Here is a 19,161-nt window from a genome sequence, read left to right as displayed (position 1 = left end):
AGACATGGATCTCCCCCTAGGGCCTACAGAGAGTGAGCCATCCGCTATAGCCAGTGCCCTGTGCCTCCTAAACTGTTAGAAAATAATTTCTGTTCCTTAAAGCCACCCACTTGCAGTATTTCAGTTATAGCACCACCGGGAAACTAAGAGAATGACCCATACAATTGTGAAAAAAATAAAATGGCTGCTGTTTGAAGCTACTAAGACACATTGCATTGGGCAAATCTGCTGCAAAAGACTCTTTAAAGTGTTGAAAAGCAAAGACGTCACCTTGAAGACTAAAGCGTACCTGACTAAAGACATGGTGTTTTCAATCACCTCACATGTGTGCAAAAGCTGGACGATGAATAAGGAAGACCTAAGAAGAATTGATGCCTTTGAATTGTGGTGTTGGTGAATAATATTAAAAATACCATGGACTGCCAAAACAACAAACAAATCTGTCTTGGAAGAAGTACAACCAGAATGCTCCTTAGAAGCAAGGATGGCGAGACTGCATTTTACATACTTTGGACATGTTATCAGGAGGGATCAGTCCCTAGAGAAGGACATCATACTTGGTAAAGTTGACGGTCAATGAAAAAGAGGAAGAGTTTCAATGAGATGCATTAACACGGTTGCTGCAACAATGGGCTCAAGCATAACAATGATTATGAGGATGGCACAGGACTGGGCAGTGTTTCATTCTGTTGTGCGTAGGGTCGCTATGAGTTGGAACCAACTCAACAGCACTTAGCAACAGCACAACCAGATTTGGGCTGGTTTGTTACACAGCTAAGGCTAATAAATTTAGGTGGCAAGAAAAAGAAGTGATGGGCTGAGTAGTCTATGTCTGCTTCAAGAAATGGCTAATTCTGTGGTCAAAGAGATTTTTTTCCTCTCATGTCTGAACAATGAGAGCTGAAATAAATGTTCACACATACTCGTTTATTTTGGAAATAAAATGTCTTTAATAGATCTCCTAGTCCTGGTCATTATACACATGAGGAAGCTGAAACCAAGAGAGGGGGATGTGACTTGCCCAAGGTTAACACAATGAGTTTCGATTGAACCAGGACTACTGATCAGGTCCTCTCCCTCCCAGGCTGGGACCTTTAACCCACTCGCCATCTTGGGATCTTGACCAGTCCTGAGATTCCATGACTCTGTGACTCTATGGTTCTATAATTCCAAGACAAAGCACAACAATCGCAGTGCTCCAGGAAGCCTTAGCACAAGAGAAGAACATGGTCTAGACTGAAATGCCAACCAAATAACTTTCTTTCATTTCAAAATATCAACTACACCATCATGGATTCAACCAATACACACAACCCCGTGCTTTTGGTGTTTCCTCCAGAGATCGCTATTCCCAAATTGCAGCAAACAGCCACACTCTTTGTGCCTAGAAATCCATTGTCAAAAATACTTGCTTCGAAACTGAAAATCTTTGGGGTAAGTAAAGACTTGTCTTAATGTACACTGAGGGGGAAAGGGGATAGGGAAAAATATCTAGTTATACATGTTTTAAGGTAAGAACCAATTCCAATGGTTATTTCCTTTCAATTCAGGAAATAGGGATCACATTTCTACACTATGTACAAGGTTCTGTGAAGAGGAAAATACAAGATGAATAAACCAAGGTCCTTGGGTTCTTGAAGGTCACGAAGTAAAAAATCTCCCAAGTGACCATCTATGAGATTTTTCCAGTCAAGTTCACAGAAAATAAAGGAATAGAAACAATAATAATTAAGTAGACGTCAATAGGCAAGCTCCCCACCTGGGTTATGGAGTTCTTCAGTTTCATATTTTCCCAATCAAAAGTCAGAATTCAGTTGAGTAACATAATGTGGTATTTTATATATGGGCTTTTCACAGAAAATCCTCTTAATTCTGCACTCACTTCTCCAGTCATCCATCTATGCATTCCATAAACACTAATTGTTTTTTATTTAGCAATCTGTCTTTCAGACAATGTGGAGGTTCAGGTATGTTTGAGGCTATAATTAGAAAACACTTTTCCTTTCAAATCCCACCCTCTGAGAATGGAAAATAGAAATTAATGTTGGAGTGTGTGTATGTGTGTGTGTGTTTTTGTTTTTCTCAAGAAAAAAGTATGGAAATAGAGAAAGATGGCCTGTTTACAAGCAGCAGTAGGCCATTAGTCTACTACTTCAGCATCATGTGAAATATACTGGAATCCAAACTTCTGCTAAAGAGTTGTATTTTTTTTAAATGTGTTTTAGGTGAAAGTTTACAGCTCTGGTTTCTCATACAAAAATTTATACACACATTGTTATGCAACCCTAGTTGCTATCCCTATAACATGACCATACATTCCTCCTTTCCACCTCGGATTTTCCATGTCCATTCAACCAGCTCCTATCCCTTTTTGCCTTCTCACCTCACCTCCAAAAATGAGCTGCCTATTTAGTCCCGTGTATCTACTTGAACTAAAAACCACCCTCTTCACCAGTATCATTTTATGTCTTACAGTCCAGTCTACTCTTTGCCTGAAGAGTTGGCTTCGGGAATGGTTTTAGTTCTGGGTCAACAGAGAGTCCAGGGGCCATGTCTTCTGGGGTTCCTCCAGTCTCAGTCAGACCATTAAGTCTGATCTTTTTACTAGAATTTGAGGTCTGCACCCCACCTTTCTCCTGCTCCATCAAGGACTCTCTGTTGTGTTCCCTGTCAGGGCAGGTAGCTGGGCACTATCTAGTTCTTCTGGTCTCAGGCTGATGGAGTCTCTGGCTTATGTGGCCCTTTCGTCTCTTGGGCTAATATTTTCCTTGTGTCCTTGGTGTTCTTCATTCTCCTTTGCTGCAGGTGGGTTGGAACCAATTGATGTGTCTTAGATGGCTGCTTGCTAGCTTTTAAGACCCCAGACGCCACTCACCAAAGTGGGATACAGAACATTTTCTTAATAAACATTGTTATGCCAGCTGACCTAGATATCCCCTGAAACCATAGTCCCCAGACCCCTGACCCTGCTACACTGTCCCTTGAAGTGTTTGGCTGTGTTCTGGAAACTTCTTCTCTTTTGGTTTAGTCCAGTGGTGCTGACTTCCCCTATATTGTGTGTTGTCCTTCCCTTCACCTACGGTAATTGAAAGAGTTATAACTATTTTAATAAATATTTATTGAACTCTGTGCAAGGGGTTATACATGGTGGGGGTTGCAAAAATAAATACAACCTCTTCTCTCTCATTGGGAGAATAAATATATAATTTGCAAGTAATAAAGTGAAAATATTAAGAACTATATTTCAATATAACATCTAATAAGACCTATAAATGGATGGGGCTGGACAAAGGGTGGGGGAAACCAGAGAGGAAACAGTTATTTCCGGCTAAAGGAAATGCAACAACTTCATTGCAAACTTGTCATTTAAACTGGACTCTGAAGAAGGGTGGAATTTCAACAAGTGGAAATGAAAGGAGCAGATGGAGGCAGTATACGCTAGATGGAGAAAGCACCATGAACAAAAGCACATGGTAGCATACTTTGGGAATGGCAAAGGAGAGCTAGGAGAAAATAAACTCATCTTAGAAGATGTAGGAGGATTAAAAAATTTTAAAGAGAAATAAGAAACAACCAGAAAGGTAAGTTGGGGCCCTAATTGCCAAGAATACTATATTCTGTCTTTACTAATTTTTATAACGTAGACAAAAAACAAACCCATTGTTGTACAGTCGAATCCAACTTATAGCAACCCTATAGGATGGAATGGAATTGCATGTAGTTTCCAAGGAGCAGCTGTTGGATTCCATCTGCTGACCTTTTTGTTAGCAGCTGAATTCTTAACCACCGTGCCACCAAGTGGTTTCTAACATGTAAAATTTAATATGTAAAATGAACTAAAGACAAAAAAACAAACCAGTTGAGGTCAAGTTGACTTCAACTCATGGCAACCTCACAAGTGTCAATGTAGAACTGTACTCTATGGGGTTGTTTTGTTTTGTTTTTTATACTTTCATTATTGTTGTGAGAATATACACAGCAGAACATACACCAATTCAGCAATTTCTACATGTACAATTCAGTGACTTTGATTAGGAGTTGTACAACCATTCTCACCCTCTTTTTCTGAGTTGTTCATCTCCTGTTAACATACAATCACTGTCCCCTAAGTTTCCTTTCTTTTGAGTTGCTGTTGTCAATTTGATCCCCATATAGATAGACCTTATAAGAGCACTTCAAGGAAGACATTCTTTACTAGTTGAACTAAATTATTGTTTGGTTTTGGGAAGACTTCAGGGAATATTTCTGGTTTAAGGTTTAAAGATCATCTTGGGGCAATAGTTTCTGGGATTCATCCAGCCTCTGTGGCTCCAGATAGTATGGATTCCATGAGAATCTGAAATTCTGTTCTGCATTTTCCTCCTTTTGATGAGTGTTCTTCTATAGAACCTTTGATCGAAGTGTTCAGTAATGGTAGCCAGGCACCATTCAATCCTGGACTCAAGCCAAAAGATTCAGTTATTCATGGAGGCAATTAGCCACACTTTCCATTTCTTCCTCCTATTCCTGACTCTCCTTCCTCTGTTGTTCCAGGTGAATAGAGACCAATTGTTGTGTCTTGAATGGCTGCTTCCAAGCTTTTAAGATCCCAGGCACTACACAACAAGCTAGGAGATAGAACAGAAGCACTAAATATGTTCTTAGGCCAGTTAACTGGGATGTCCCATGAAACCATGACACTAAACCTCTGAAGCAAAGAACCAAATCCCATGAGGTGTTTGGTTGTACTTAGCAGCCTCAGCATCTACTCTTTTTCCTTTATTTTCTTTTTTTCTCTGTCATTGTCACACAACTTTTGCCAACTCAACTTTTTACATATATACAACTTATTGACAGCAATTATACTGATTGGCTGTGCAACCCTTCTATTAGTCAATGCAATTTTTCTATCACTGTAAATCAAAAGTCAGTACTCCATAAGCAACAGCCCCTCCTTTCTCCCCTCCCTCCTGCCCCTGGTAACACTAACAAACTTTTTTCTGTATATATTTGCCTGTTCTTGTCTTTTTATATGTTGTTGTTGTTAGGTCCTATCAAGCCAGTTCTAACTTGTAGCGACCCTATGTACAACAGAATGAAACACTGCCAGGTCCTGCACCATCCTCAGAACTGTTGCTATGTTTGGGGCCATTGTTGCAGCCACTGTGTCAGTCCATCTCATTCAGGGTCTTCCTCTTCTTCACTGACCCTCTACTTTACCATACACAACGTCCTTCTCTAGGGACTGGTTCCTCTTGATAACATGCCTAAAGTATGTAAAAGCAAGTCTTGCCATCTTCACTTCTCAGGAGTACTCCATCTGTACTTTTTCCAAGACAGATTTGTTTATTCTTTTGGCAGTCCATGGTATGTTCAACATTCTTCACCAACACCATAATTCAAAGTTCTTCTTCGGTCTTCCTTATTCATCAACCAGTTTTCCCATGCATATAACGCAATTGAAAACACCATGTCTTGGGCTAGGTGCACCTTAGTCCTTAACATGACGTCTTTGCTTTTCAACACTGAAAAAGGACTCTTTTTCAACAGAGTTGCCCAACGCAATGCGTCATTTGATTTCTTGACTGCTGTTTCCATGGGTGTTAATTGTGGATCCAAATAAAATAAAACCCTTGACAACTTCAATCTTTTCCCCATTTATCATGATGTTGCTTACTGGTCCAATTGTGAGGAATTTTGTTTTCTTTATGTTGAGGTGTAATCCATACTGAAGGCTGTAGTCTTTGATTTTCATCAGTAAGTGCTTCAAGCCCTCTTCACTTTCAGCAAACAAAGTTGTGTCATCTATGTGTTGCATGTTGTTAATAAGTCTTTCTCCAATCCTGATACCCCAATCTTCTTCATATAGTCCAGCTTCTCAGTTTATTTGTTCAGCATACAGATTGCATAAGTATGGTGAAAGGACACAACTATGACACATACTTTTCCTGACTTTAAAACACACAGTATCCCCTTGTTTTGTTTGAGCAACTGCCTCTTGATCTATGTACAAGTTTCTCATGAGCACAATTAAGTGTTCTGGAATTCTCATTTGTCTTAGTCATCTAGTGCTGCTATAACAGAAATACCACAAGTGGATGCCTTTAACAAAGGGAAATTTATTTCCTCACAGTAAAGTAGGCTGGAAGTCCAAATTCAAGGCATCAGCTCCAGGGGAAGGCTTTCTCTCTCTGTCTGCTCTGGAAGAAGGTCCTTCTCATCAATCTTCCCCTGGACAAGGAGCTTCTCTGTGCAGGAACCCCAGGTCCAAAGGACATACTCTGCTCCTGGCACTGCTTTCTTGGTGGTATGAGGTCCCCAGCTCTCTGCTTGCCTCTCTTTCCTTTTATCTCTTGTAAGATAAAAGGTGATGCAGGCCACACCCCAGGAAACTCCCTTTACATTGGATCAAGGATGTGACCTGAGCAAGGATGTTACATTCCAACCTAATTCTCTTTAACCACAGGCAGAGATTATGATTTATAACACACAGGAAAATCGGAAAATGGAGAACAACCACACAATACTGGGAATCATGGCTGAAACAAGTTGAAACATATTTTGGGAAGACCCAATTCAATCTATGACATTATTCTTTGCAATGTTCCATAATTTGTTATGATCCACACAGTTGAATGCCCTTGCATTGTCAATAAAACACAGGTAAACATCTTTCTGGTATTCTCTGCTTTCAGCCAGGATCAATCTGACATCAGCAATATTATCCCTGATTCCACATCCCCTTCTGAATCCGGCTTGAATTTCTGGAAGTTCCCTGTGATGTACTGCTACAACCGCTTTTGAACGATCTACAACAAAATTTTACTTGCATGTGATATTAATGATACTGTTTAATAACTTCCGCTTTCAGTTGGATCACCTTTCTTAGGAATAGGCATAAGCGTAGATCTCTTCCAGTCGGTTTGACAGGTAGCTGTCTTCCAAATTTCTGGGCAGAGATGAGTCAGCACTTCCAGCATTGCATCCATTTGTTGAAGCATCTTTTTATACAAATCATAAAATATTTGTCATTTTATGGTTGACTTATTTGAATGGGCATAATATCTTCAAGCTCTATCCATGTCATAGCATGTATCAAGACTTCATTTCTCTTATTGGCTGAGTAGTATTCCACTGTATGTATGGAACTATATTTTGTTTATTCATTATCCGTTGATGGGCATTTATGTTGTTCCCACCCTTTGGCTACTGTGAAAAGTCCATAGGGTTTTCAATGGCTGAATTTTTGGAAGTAGATCTCCAGGCTTTTCTTCTAAGGTGCCTCTGGGTAAATTGGAACTGCCAACCTTTGGATTAGCTGCTGAGCTCGTGAACCATTTGCATCATTCAGGGACTCCCAAATGACCTAAGGAACTTTATAAAATATATGCCGAGTCTCTAGACCTCATCCCAGAACTACTGAATGGCAATTTTCCGGGCTGGGGTGGGGGGACTAGAAATCTGTATTCTCTGGGTGAATCTGAAGATCTCCTGATTTGAGAGACATTTTTCAAACAATTTTGAGAACAGCAATTGGATTGGACTTGAGTTTTGGAATCTTACTTCAGCACAGACATAACATTGAAATAGAGAAAAAGGAGGTTGGGGCAGAAAGGCTACTTAGAAAACGATTTTGGTAATTGAGATGGAGTCCCTGAATATTGCAAACTGGTAAGCACTCGGCTACCAACCAAAAGGTCGGTGGTTCAAATCTACCCAGAAATGCCTCAGAAGAAAGACCTGCTGATCTACTCCCGAAAGATCACAGCCATTGAAAACTTGATGGAGCAGAGTTCTACTCTGAAATGCATGGGCTCTCCATGAGTCAGAATCAACTTGAGAGCAACTGGTTTTTATTGAGGTGAACTTATTCTCAAAACATCAGGCTTCTTCACTGCAAAAGCAGTGTTTTTTTCTATGATATTTAGGGAATGAAGGAGAATGTATGCTACCTGTTGGAGTTCACTTCCAAGAAGAAGGAAAGAGAAGGGGACTGGGCTCTCATTGCCCACTTCCTTCTTTGAAACTCATCAGTCATAGACGGAGAAAGGCCAAGAGTACCTCCACACATGTCTGTACATATGGGAGAGATTTGTTGTTGTTGTTGATGGGTGCCATTGAGTCGGTTCTGACTCATAGGGACCCCATGCACAACAGAACGAAACATTGCCCAGTCCTGCACCATCCTCACAATTGTTGTTATCCTTGAACCCATTGTTTCAGCCCCCATGTCAGTCTATCACATTGAGGGTCTTCCTCTTTTTCTCATGTGAGAGATTTAGGATGTACGAAATAAGTGTCCCTACATTGGCCACAACAGTGAAAATGAAAAGAAATAAGTCAAATACTTATGTTTGCAAGTAGAAATAACCAAAAGGTCAGCAGTTCAAATCCACCAGCCTTTCCTTGAAAACTCTATGGGGCAGTTCTACTCTGTCCTATAGGGTCACTACAAGTCAGAATCAACTCAAAAGCAACAGGTTTGGTTTTAATGGGTTGGTACTTTTTTGCCCTGGTGGTGCAGTAGTTAAGAGCTACGACTGGTAATCAAAAGGTTGGCAGTTCAAATCCACCAGCCCCTCCTTGGAAACCTTATGGTGCAGAGTCAGAATCAACTCAACAGCAATGGGTTTGGTTTTTCTGTTTTTGGTATTTTTTGACTGTTGGGATTGAAGGAATTAGAGAAACTGAAAATGACATTGAGATTTCAAGCCTAAGAAAATTATGGTGCCAAAAATAGAGGCAAAGAAAGCAGAAAGAAGAGTTTTAAAAGGAGTAAAGAGAGCTTGTTTTTGGACATGTTGACTCTAAGGTGTTGGCGGGGCATTCAAGTTGGGGATGTTTAACAAGAGCTAGATATGAGAATCTAGAGTTGAGAAAAATGATATCATTTAGGACTTACCTAGTTAAAAATGATAGTTGCTATGGGAGTAAATGAGATTACTCAGACTAAGAAGGTGGGCTAAGATTAAAAAACATTCTTTGGACATTCTTCCAAAGGACAGGTCTTCCATTTCTTATGTAATATTTTTATGTATTCTATATACCTTATGTTATATTTTATGTGTTCCTTTATGTAATACTCATAAATCTTCCTTGACATTTTTCACACTGCTACTTGGTGTTGCATTACAGTGGCCCAGGAAGGAAAAAGAAATACATAGAAAAGATGGGGACACCCATAAGGAATGCACTCCTTTAAACAACTAACTATACAAAACCAAATGGTCAACATTTACCCAAAAGGAAAGATGAGAAGGCAAGGAGGGGTAGAGAAACTGGATGGATGGGAAGAGGGCAGGTGGCGTGGAAATGGTAAGAGTGCTGACATATTGCAGGGATTGTAACCAATGTCATGGAACAGTTTGTGTATGAGTTGTTGAATGGGAATCTAATTTGCTGTGTAAACTTTCACCTAAGACACACCAAAATATCCAAAAAAAAAAAAGAAAAGAAAAGATGCAGAGTGCTCTGAATCCAGGAGAGTGGCAACACCCCCACATGTTCAGAGTATCAGTTATCTCCAGGAGGGTTTTCTGATGGTTCTTTTCAGCTTGAGACCAGGCTGGTATGATGACTTAGAATTCAGCGCTTCTCAGACTTTAGCATTCATATTAATCACTTAGAGAGCTTATTAAGACATAAATGTCTCAACTCCACCTACAGATTCTATTCAGTAAGTATGGGATGAACCTTTGAGTTGATATCAACTCATGGCGACCCCATGTGTGTCTGAGTAGAACTCCACTCCATAAGATTTTCAACAGCTGTGATTTTTGGAAGTAGATCACCAAGTCTTTCTTCCTACGTGTCTCTGGGTAAATCTGAACCACCAACTTTTGGTTAGTAGTTGAGCACGTAAACATTAGCACCACCCAGGGACTTTGAAGTATGGGATAGGGCCTCACATTTTGCATTTTGTAACTAATTCCTGGGTGATGCTGATGTTGCTAGTCCATGAACATATTTTTAGGAACACTAATTTAGATCATTTTCTCTATCACCAATACCAGACAGAAGGATTAAGAAAATACCTGGGACCATGATAAAGGGGCTTCTACTATCCTTCTCTTGTTTACAAAACTGAGAGATTGCCAAGTCCTTTCAACCAAAAGGAGATCTTCCAAGGGAAAGTGAACCCAGCACTTTGTTTTTTCCTCACCATGACCTTTTCTCTTTTTATAGGCTATCCAGATCGTGTTTGGAATGATGAACTTTTCTTTTGGAATGATCATGCTTTTCACCTTAGTAGAACCATACCCACGGTTTCCCTTTATATTTATTTCAGGATATCCATTCTGGGGCTCCATTTTGGTGAGTATAGTCAATTGAGTCCAACCTGGATCCATGGCAAGTTGGGGCTTGGGGATGGGGATGTTACGGAACAGCTGTAGGGATGTTAAGGAATTTTTAGTTATGAAATGAGCTAGATTCAGTTGACAGATCCTGATACTTGTTGTTATATGCTTTGAAAAGTAAAAATAATAATAAAAGAAAGAAATCTACCCTTGTTGAAGTTATTCTCTTATGATTCATCAGCATTACAAATATGCCATCATCTAGTGTGTATTTCTTTGGGTCTTAAAGCTGTTTATTTGTTCATTCATTCATTCAAAATGAGTCACTCTCAGTCATGAGCAAGATGCACAGAGCAAAGCAATGGCAATCGAGGGTTAATAATGTGGAGGCCCTTCCTACAATTAGCTCTTACTCTAGCAAGTGAGAAAAGCAGGTAAACAGGTAACTTCAAGGCAGTGTGATACATGATATCACGGAAGTGTAGAAAGTGCTCCTGGAAGCAGAGAGGAAGGAGCAATTTACCCTCTGGAGACATGGAGAAGGGGGAAGGTTTCTCAGGTATACATCTGAGCTGCACAGAGGCATTCATTTAATTATGTTTAATAACACTCAATAAACATTAACTTAGCACCTATTTTAGTGCCACAGAATGAGCAGTTGAGTGGAGGGTCCAACAATTCCCACAGAGAGTGATGAATGGTTATAGAGGACGCACAGCCTGCCTCTATAGTAAGGCCCCTGCCAAAATGGAGAGGAGTTTTCCCAGAGACATTCCCAGCTCCACCAAGTTTGGAAGGATGAGTGGTTAATCAGAAAAGGATGCCTACAGAGGAAGGGGGTAGGGAAAGGCTGGATGTGAGGGACAGGAATATCTTGTTGCATGCCAAGGAAGAAACAGGAGTAAAAGGCTGAACATATGGAAGAGTTCAGCACAAGGAGCAGAGGAATGAAGCTGCAGAAATGCGGCCTCATATTCCAGGCTAAGGGGCTAGCAGTATCTTTCACGTGGATATGATGTAATCAGATTTGAAGTTTCCATTAGATAGTTATGCTACCACACATGATTCACCTCCATGAAAATCTCAGGATTTTGCAGAATTCCCAGCATATTAGCTGCAAATCCACCACATTTTCCCATTCAAGATAATGCATTTGATTGTAATGGGTAGAAGGGATGTTTCTTATAGGAATGATGGGATCTGATCTAATTGTTTAAAACTAATTTGACACCAACATGTCATGATACCAAAGCTGAGGTCATAGTAGCTACAAAAAGAGGTAAGAAAACTTAAGCCATAAAAAAAAAATAAGGTTAAAAAAAAAAAAAACTCATGTTCAAAATAAATAGTTAAAGAACAAAGCAAATTTCTGGCCCAGTATTTTGCCCACTATTCATTTGCAGACAGTCATACAAGGTATCTTACCCTCCTTACTGCACTGAGAATCGTGTGAACCAGTAAGAACATATAAATAAAAAGGGGAGAGATCTATTCTGTAAGAGCTCCGTAATACCAGCTTAACGTGACATCCATTAATATATTGATTCTTTTTAACAGTTCATTAATTCTGGAGCCTTCCTAATAGCAGCAAAAAGGAAAAACACAGAAACTCTGGTGAGTTGCATTTAGCTTTCTTAAAAACTTTTAACTTTGAAATAATTCATTCTAGCCTTGAAGATGAATTTGGAAAATCATTAGGCTACCATAATTCTCCAAACTGCCAAGTTAGCATTGGGACCAAACAATTGCATTTGCTTCCTTTATTTCGTAGTATCATAAAACATTAGTTTGTCTCTCTATGAAAGAGAACAGAAGAGAGTTTTCCAGACTATCCAGTTTAAATCTTATTGTATAAATTAAGGCACTGAGGCACAGTATAGTTAAATGACTTGTCCAACGTTCTCAGCCAGTTAATGGTAGAATGGGTCTCAAGCATGCCAGTTACTCACCCATTCATTCTTTCCATAAGTGTTTTCAATGCCTACTGCATACCAACAGCCCCTGGGTTCGACTACTAGCCAAAAGGTTGGCATTTGGAACCCACCCAGAGGCCCCTCCAAAGACAAGCCTGACAATCTGTCTCAGAAAGGTCAGAGCTTTGAAAGCCTGCACTCATAATGGGTCACCATGAGTCAAGATCAACTTGGCGGCAACTAATAACAACTGCTTGCCACTGATTTTGACAGGCACTAGCTTGACTCATATGAAAGGCACACTGTGCAGACATCTTAATTAAGCCATAAACAGAGCTGAGATATAAAGAATACTTGAATGTGAAATTTAATTGTGGATATAAGGAGAATACTTTTACTTTTCTTAAAGAAGCAAAGAGATGAGATTTTAATCAACAAGGCAATAACTGATTTCAGCAAGGGGCATCTCTCATAAATGTGCACTTTTAGCAAGAAATCAAAATTGCAGGGAGATTCAGTATTTAATGAAACACAAGAGTCTTAAAAATGTAAAGAGACAATGGCTCTTGTTAGAGCATCAAAATGCAATGCAACATGACTACTCCTATACCCCCAAGTACACCTTTTGTGTTCCTTGTACACCCCACCCCATCAACTGGATTAGGCACAGAATGGGAGGGATGGAAAGGTTATTAAATTTCACTGAATCCCCTCATTCTGTGGATAAGGAGTCTGAAGCCCAAAGAGGTAAAGTTACTCACACCAGATCACATATCGATTCAATAACATTGGCGATGTTGTGATTAAAGTGTTGCTCCCCAGTCACCGAGCCTGTTGTTTTGTCTACTGCATGAGTTGGGCCTTAGTGACTCCATTATGTTCTTATTCTCTTTCAGATGATAGTGAGCCGAATGATGAATTCTCTTAGCGCCCTGGGAGCATTAGCTGGAATCATTCTCCTCTCATTTGGTATCATACTAGATCAACACTACCTTTGTGGCTTTTCTAACCAACATAGTCAGTGTCATAGTATTACCACCTTGTTAGTTGTAAGTATGTTGCATCTTTAGGGTGAGGAGTAATGGGCTTAATCAAAAAGATGTCCGAATCCAATCAGCACTATCTATATATTGTTGTTATTGTTAGGTGCCATCGAGCAGGTTTCAACTCACAGCGACCTTATGTACAACTGAACGAAACACTGCCGTCCTGCACCATGCTCACAATCGTTGTTATGCTTGAGCCTATTGTTGCAGCCACTCTGTCAATCCACCTCATTGAAGGTCTTCCTGTTTTTCACTGACCCTCTACTTTACCAAGAACGATGTCCTCCTCCAGGCACTGATATTGTCGTAGACATATGTATTTTCTTTTATTCACAAACATTTCCTGAACCTATAATAGTTGATTTACAACTATTAGTATTACTTACAACCATTATTATTACAGACATTGTGGAATAGAAAAATAAACACATTATAACCCCATCTTTAGAAATTCACAGATAGGTACAAAAGGTAAACCATATAGACAAATATTATAAAAGAATGATATGCTAAAAGAAAAATATAGATACAGCAATATGATAGCAGCTCACCAACCTAGATGTTGGAATAATGAGTAGAATGTTGTTATGGTTTTGGTTGGCTTCTGGTAGACTGGACTTCTGGTAAAGCATGGTAGACTGAATGCAACCATTTATTGCTAATCTTTCCAAAATACCACTAAAAGTAGAGTAAAGGAATAAAAAAAGCATGAATTCACAAGGAAAGACAAAAAAAATTCAATAAGACTCATAAAAAATTGACTCCACAGCAACTAACAACAAGAGTAGTCTGGGATGGAGCTAGTTAGAATTTCCAAACTAGAAGAGTTGCTGGGACAGTCAGTGGTCTTATTTTTGGAATACATGAATTCACATGGAATTACTGTCAAAACAGTTTCTCTGTGCTCTCAACTTGAACATACAGCTCTGAAGAACCTTATGTTAGAACCTGAGACTTAGTTGTTTTGTCTTGCTTACTGCGCTTTGGTAACTTTAACAATTTGGTTAGTCATAGTACAGTTGTTTTTCAAATCATAGTTTCTGTTTTATTTCTTAGTCATCCTCAGCCACCCTCACTAAAACAAATAAAGGCTATGAAGACTACAAAAAGGCAAAAAGAGAAGCAATTCAGCTTACAGCTAACTTCTCAAAAGTAACAACGAAAACCATAAAACAACGGACTAATATCTTTAACGTCCTGAAAAAAAGAACAAAAAACTGTCAAACAGTAACCTATCATTACCCGTGAAAACATAAGAACGAAGGTGAACTGAAGAATTCTCCAAATACACAAAAATTTAGTTTTCCACCTTCAGACCTTAATTAAAGGAATAACAAAGGATGAATTCCAAACAGAAAGAAATGATAGCTCACTGAGATACAAGAAGGAATAAAGAACAAAGTGTGATAAATATGTGGACGAATATAAATATTTTTTGTGCAAAACAGTGGTTATAGTAATATCTATTGGAATTAAAAATAAAAGTGTTTAAAATACCAGACAACATTAACACAGAAGTTAGGAAAGGAGAAAATAGAGTTGAAATGTTTGCTAAGGTCTTTTGTTTTACCTAAGAGGGTAAAGGTTTAATTAATTTTAGACGTTGGTAAGTTATGTTATAATGCTGATGTTGTTGTTAAATTGTTGTTAGGTGCCATCGAATTGGTTCCAATTCACAGCAACTCTGTGTACAACAGAACAAAACGCTGCTGAGTCTCTTGTGCCATCTTACAGTCACTATGTTTGAGCCCGTTGTTGCAGCCACTGTTTCAATTCATCTCATCAACGGTCTTCCTCTTTTTCACTGACCCTCCACTTTACCAAGCATTACTTCCTACTCCAGGGATTGATCCTTCCTAAAAACATGCCCAAAGTACGTGAGACAAAGTTTCACCATCTTTGCTTCTAAGAGGCATCCTGGCTGTACTTCCTCCAAGACAGATTTGTTTGTTCTTTTGGCAATCCATGGTATATTCAATATTCTTTGCCAACACCATAATCTAAAGACATCAATTCTTCTTCAGTCTTCCTTATTAATTTTCCACTTTCACATGCATATGATGCAATTGAAAAATACCATGGCTTTTTTGGGTCAGGTGCACCTCAGTCCTCAAAGTGACATCTTTGCTTTTCAACACTTTATAGAGGTTTTTTTGAGACAGGTTTGCCCAATGCAATGTCTTTTGATTTCTCGACTGCTGCTTCCATGGGGCTTGATTATGGATCCAAGTAAAATGAAAACCTTGACAACTTCAGTATTTTCTCTATTTATCATAATGTTGCTTATTGGTCCAGTTGTGATGATTTTTGTTTTCTTTATGTTGAGATGTACTCCATACTGAAGGCTGTAGTCTTTGATCTTCATCAGTAAGTGCTTCAAGTCCTTTTCACTTTCAGCAAGCAAGGTTGCGTCATCTGTATATCACAGGTTGTTAATGAGTCTTCCTCCAATCTTGATGCCCTGTTCTTCTTCCTATAGTCTGGCTTCTCAGATTATTTGCTCAGTATAGAGATTGAATAAGTATGGTGAAAGAATACAACCTGACACACAACTTTCCTGATTTTAAACCACACAATATCACCTTGTTCTGTTGGAATAACTGCCTCTTGGTCTAAGTACAGTTTCCTCATGAGCACAATTGAGTGTTCTGGAATTCTCATTCTTCACAATGTTATCCATAATTTGTTATGATCCACACAGTTTAATGCCTTTGCATAGTCAATAAAACATAGGTAAACATCTTTCTGGTATTCTCTGCTTTCAGCCAAGACATCAGCAACAATATCCCTTATTCCATGTCCTCTTCTGAACCCAGCTTGAATTTTTGGCAGTTCCCTGTCGATGTACTACTGCAACCACTTTTGAATGATCTACAGCAAAATTTTACTTGCTTGTGATATTAAAGATATCATTTGATAATTTCCCCCATTTGGTTGGGTCACCTTTCTTTGGAATGGGGGCAAATATTGATCTCTTCCAGTCAGCTGGCCATGTAGCTAGCTGTCTTCCAAATTTCTTCACATACGTGAGTGAACACCTCCAGCACTGCATCCATTTGTTGAAATATCTCAGCTGATATTCCATCAGTTCCTGGAGACTTGTTTTTCACCAATGCCTTTGGTGCAGCTTGGGCTTCTTCCTTTAGCACCATCGATTTTTGATCATATACTAGCTCCTGAAATTAACATAAACCAATTCTTTTTGGTACAGTAACTCTGTGTATTCCTTCCATCTTCTTTTGATGCTTCCTGCATCATTCAATATTTTGCCCGTAGAGTCCTTCAAAATTGCAAGTTGAGGCTTGAATTTTTTCTTTAGTTCTTTCAGCTTGAGAAACGCTGAGCATTTTCTTTCCTTTTGGTTTTCTAACTCCAGGCCTTTTTTACATTTCATTATAATATTTTGCTTTGTCTTCCCAAGCTACCCTTTGAAATCTTCTGTTCAGCTCTTTTACTTCATCATTTCTTCCATTTGCTTTAGAGACTCTATATTCAAGAGGAAGTTTTCAGAGCCTGTTCTGACATCCATTTTGGTCTTTTCTTTCTTTTTCGTCTTTTTAATGACCTTTTGCTTTGTTCATGTCTTCTCTCCTTGATGTCATCTGACAACCTGAGACAAGCTGTGGTCATTATTGTTCAGTGCATCAGATCTATTCTTGAGATGGTTCCAAATTCAGGTGGGATATACTCAAGGTTGTATTTTTGCTCTTGTGGACTTGTTTTAATTTTCTTCAGCTTCGACTTGAACTTGCATATGAGCCAGCCCCTGGCCTTGTTCTGGCTGATGGTAGGGAGCTTTTCCATAGTCTTTTTCCACAGATGTAGTCGATCTGATTCCTATGTTTTCTATCCTGTGAGGTCCACGTGTGTAGTCACCTTTCGTGTTCTTGAAAAAAGATATTTGCAATGAATAAGACGTTGGCCTTACAAAATTCTATCATGCAATCTCCAACATCATTTCTATCCACATATCCATATCCACAGTAATATCTATTGAAAAAAAAAAAAAAACTAGTTCCATCGAGTCAATTCCGACTCATAGTCACCACTAAAAGAATATTGTTTTAAATGTAGAATGAGTAAGCTTATTGAAGTTAAAAACTGGAGTAATAAAGAATAGTTTATTAATTAAGAAAAAAAAAACAAGACAATAAGGAAACAAATAATAAGAAAGATTTAAACCTATCAGTAATTTCATTAAATGTAAACTACTCCAAATAAAAGGCAAAAGTTGACCAAGTGAATTAAGAAGAAAACAGTAGTCTATTTGCAAGAGACACATATTCTAATGACAAACAAGTGGACTTTAGGGTAGGAAGCATTACCAGACATAAGATAAGGGGTCTTTCATAATGATCAAAGGGTCAATCCACAAGAAATCACAATTTTCTATTCAAAATGTTCATATAACTGACAAGAAAGAGTCAAGAACAAAACTCTTATAGAACAATGCTCAAATTCTCTAGTAGTCAGAGCAATGTCAATTAACAATGGACTAACATTTACACTCATTAGACTGTCAAAAATTAAAGACTTTAACACTTACCTCTGTCAAAGACGTGGTAACAAGAATGTTCTTGCATATCATTCTTTTGATAGGATAGAAAGGTCAAAGGTTATTATACCACTTTGGAAATCAAAGGGGAAAACATCTATTTATATGAAAGGTATGCATAACTTTTAGCCCAGGTATCTATCCTCACAGCATTTAAACCACTGATATATAAAGGTATGTACACAAGAATGCTCATTGCAGCATTATTCAGAGTGGTAAGAAAGAAGAAGTGAAAGGAAAAAAGAGAAAGAGAAGGGGTGGAGAAGGAGGAGAAAAAAAGGAAAGAGAAAAGAGGGAGAAGGAGAAAGAGAAGAAGAAATAATAGAAATAAGTTCCTGTCACTCAAGATAAGTGAATAAATTATGGCAAACTACAGCATTAAATACTGTGTGACCATGAATACCCATGTGGCTCTAAAATAGTTTTTCAACCTATAGTTGAAACATGATAGACAATTAGGTTATATAACAGAATGTCAACCATATTAATCCTTGTAACTTAAATGTAAAATACAGCTCTCAGAAGATTACAAATCTTAGCTGACATAGCGCTAATATGTTCAACCTCTGGGCTACCAAGATGGCATGTATCCTAATGCGTGCTCTTGGTTGTCAAAATACAAAACACTTCCAGAGATCTTTTGCGATGATAAAAGCACAATATGCTACTATTGGCCTGTGCTTCTTTTATGTCTCTTTTTCTGCATGGGTTCTCTTTTTTTCCTGGGCCCCAAGTAGCTGTACATGCTCTAGCGTGAAGTAGGGGTATTCTTCCTTTTCTTGGACATTGCTACCTCACTGTAATCAGAAAAACCACTACCGTGTTAACACCATGACTCTTCTTCATTTTTCTTCTTCTTCTCTTACAGGGAATTTTGATTATGTTGATGACCTTCACCATTATTGAATTTGTCATTGCTCTGTCTTTCTCGATCTTCTGGGGCCAATAAGCCTATTGTGATTATGGGGAATGGTGTTGAATAGCACTGTGAAAATAAAGATGTGTTACATTACTTAGAGATAAATTGTGCTCACGAAGAAAAGCCAAAAGGAGCATAGAATCTTAAGGCTGAGAATTCTGCAGCAAAAGGGAGTGATTCAAAGTTGGGGGTGGGGGGGCTGGCGACATTTTAGCTGATGAAACACACCCTTCCTCAATACAATGCCATCGCCTCCTCTCCTTAATTCACGTGGTCATTCACCTTCTCTGTTAGTCATGCATTCATTCAACTAATGAACAGCAATGTGGGTTGCCTCTGTACAGAGCCCAGGGTCTCATAGCAAGTCATCGAATTCTCTGCTTCATGACATCTCCTGCTGATTTCTCCAAGTGGCTCCACCCAGTGGCTCCACCCAGTGGCTACTACTACA

The 19,161-nt window shown here is 38.8% G+C and overlaps 1 protein-coding gene across 1 annotated transcript; it reads left to right on the top strand.

The window, feature by feature from the left end:
- The first annotated feature begins 293 nt into the window (after positions 1–293).
- Positions 294–18,740, top strand: MS4A5 (membrane spanning 4-domains A5). Its single transcript, XM_003419508.3, has 5 exons — positions 294–1,434; positions 10,165–10,293; positions 11,835–11,891; positions 13,087–13,239; positions 18,660–18,740. The coding sequence occupies exons 1-5, from the start codon at positions 1,291–1,293 to the stop codon at positions 18,738–18,740; spliced, it is 564 nt and encodes a 187-aa protein (XP_003419556.1). The 5' UTR covers positions 294–1,290.
- The last annotated feature ends 421 nt before the right edge of the window (positions 18,741–19,161 follow it).

This window comes from Loxodonta africana, chromosome 7 (assembly GCF_030014295.1).
Source record: "Loxodonta africana isolate mLoxAfr1 chromosome 7, mLoxAfr1.hap2, whole genome shotgun sequence".
NCBI lineage: Eukaryota > Metazoa > Chordata > Mammalia > Proboscidea > Elephantidae > Loxodonta > Loxodonta africana.
The sequence above is the reverse complement of the archived record's forward strand: the minus strand, read 5'-3'. Positions and strand labels throughout refer to the sequence as shown.

Coding starts and splice junctions, on each gene's coding strand:
- MS4A5 (XM_003419508.3), top strand. CDS start 1,291: ATGGATTCAACCAATACACACAACCCCGTGCTTTTGGTGTTTCCTCCA. Junction 1,435..10,164: donor CGAAACTGAAAATCTTTGGG/GTAAGTAAAGAC, acceptor CTCTTTTTATAG/GCTATCCAGATCGTGTTTGG. Junction 13,240..18,659: donor GTATTACCACCTTGTTAGTT/GTAAGTATGTTG, acceptor CTTCTCTTACAG/GGAATTTTGATTATGTTGAT.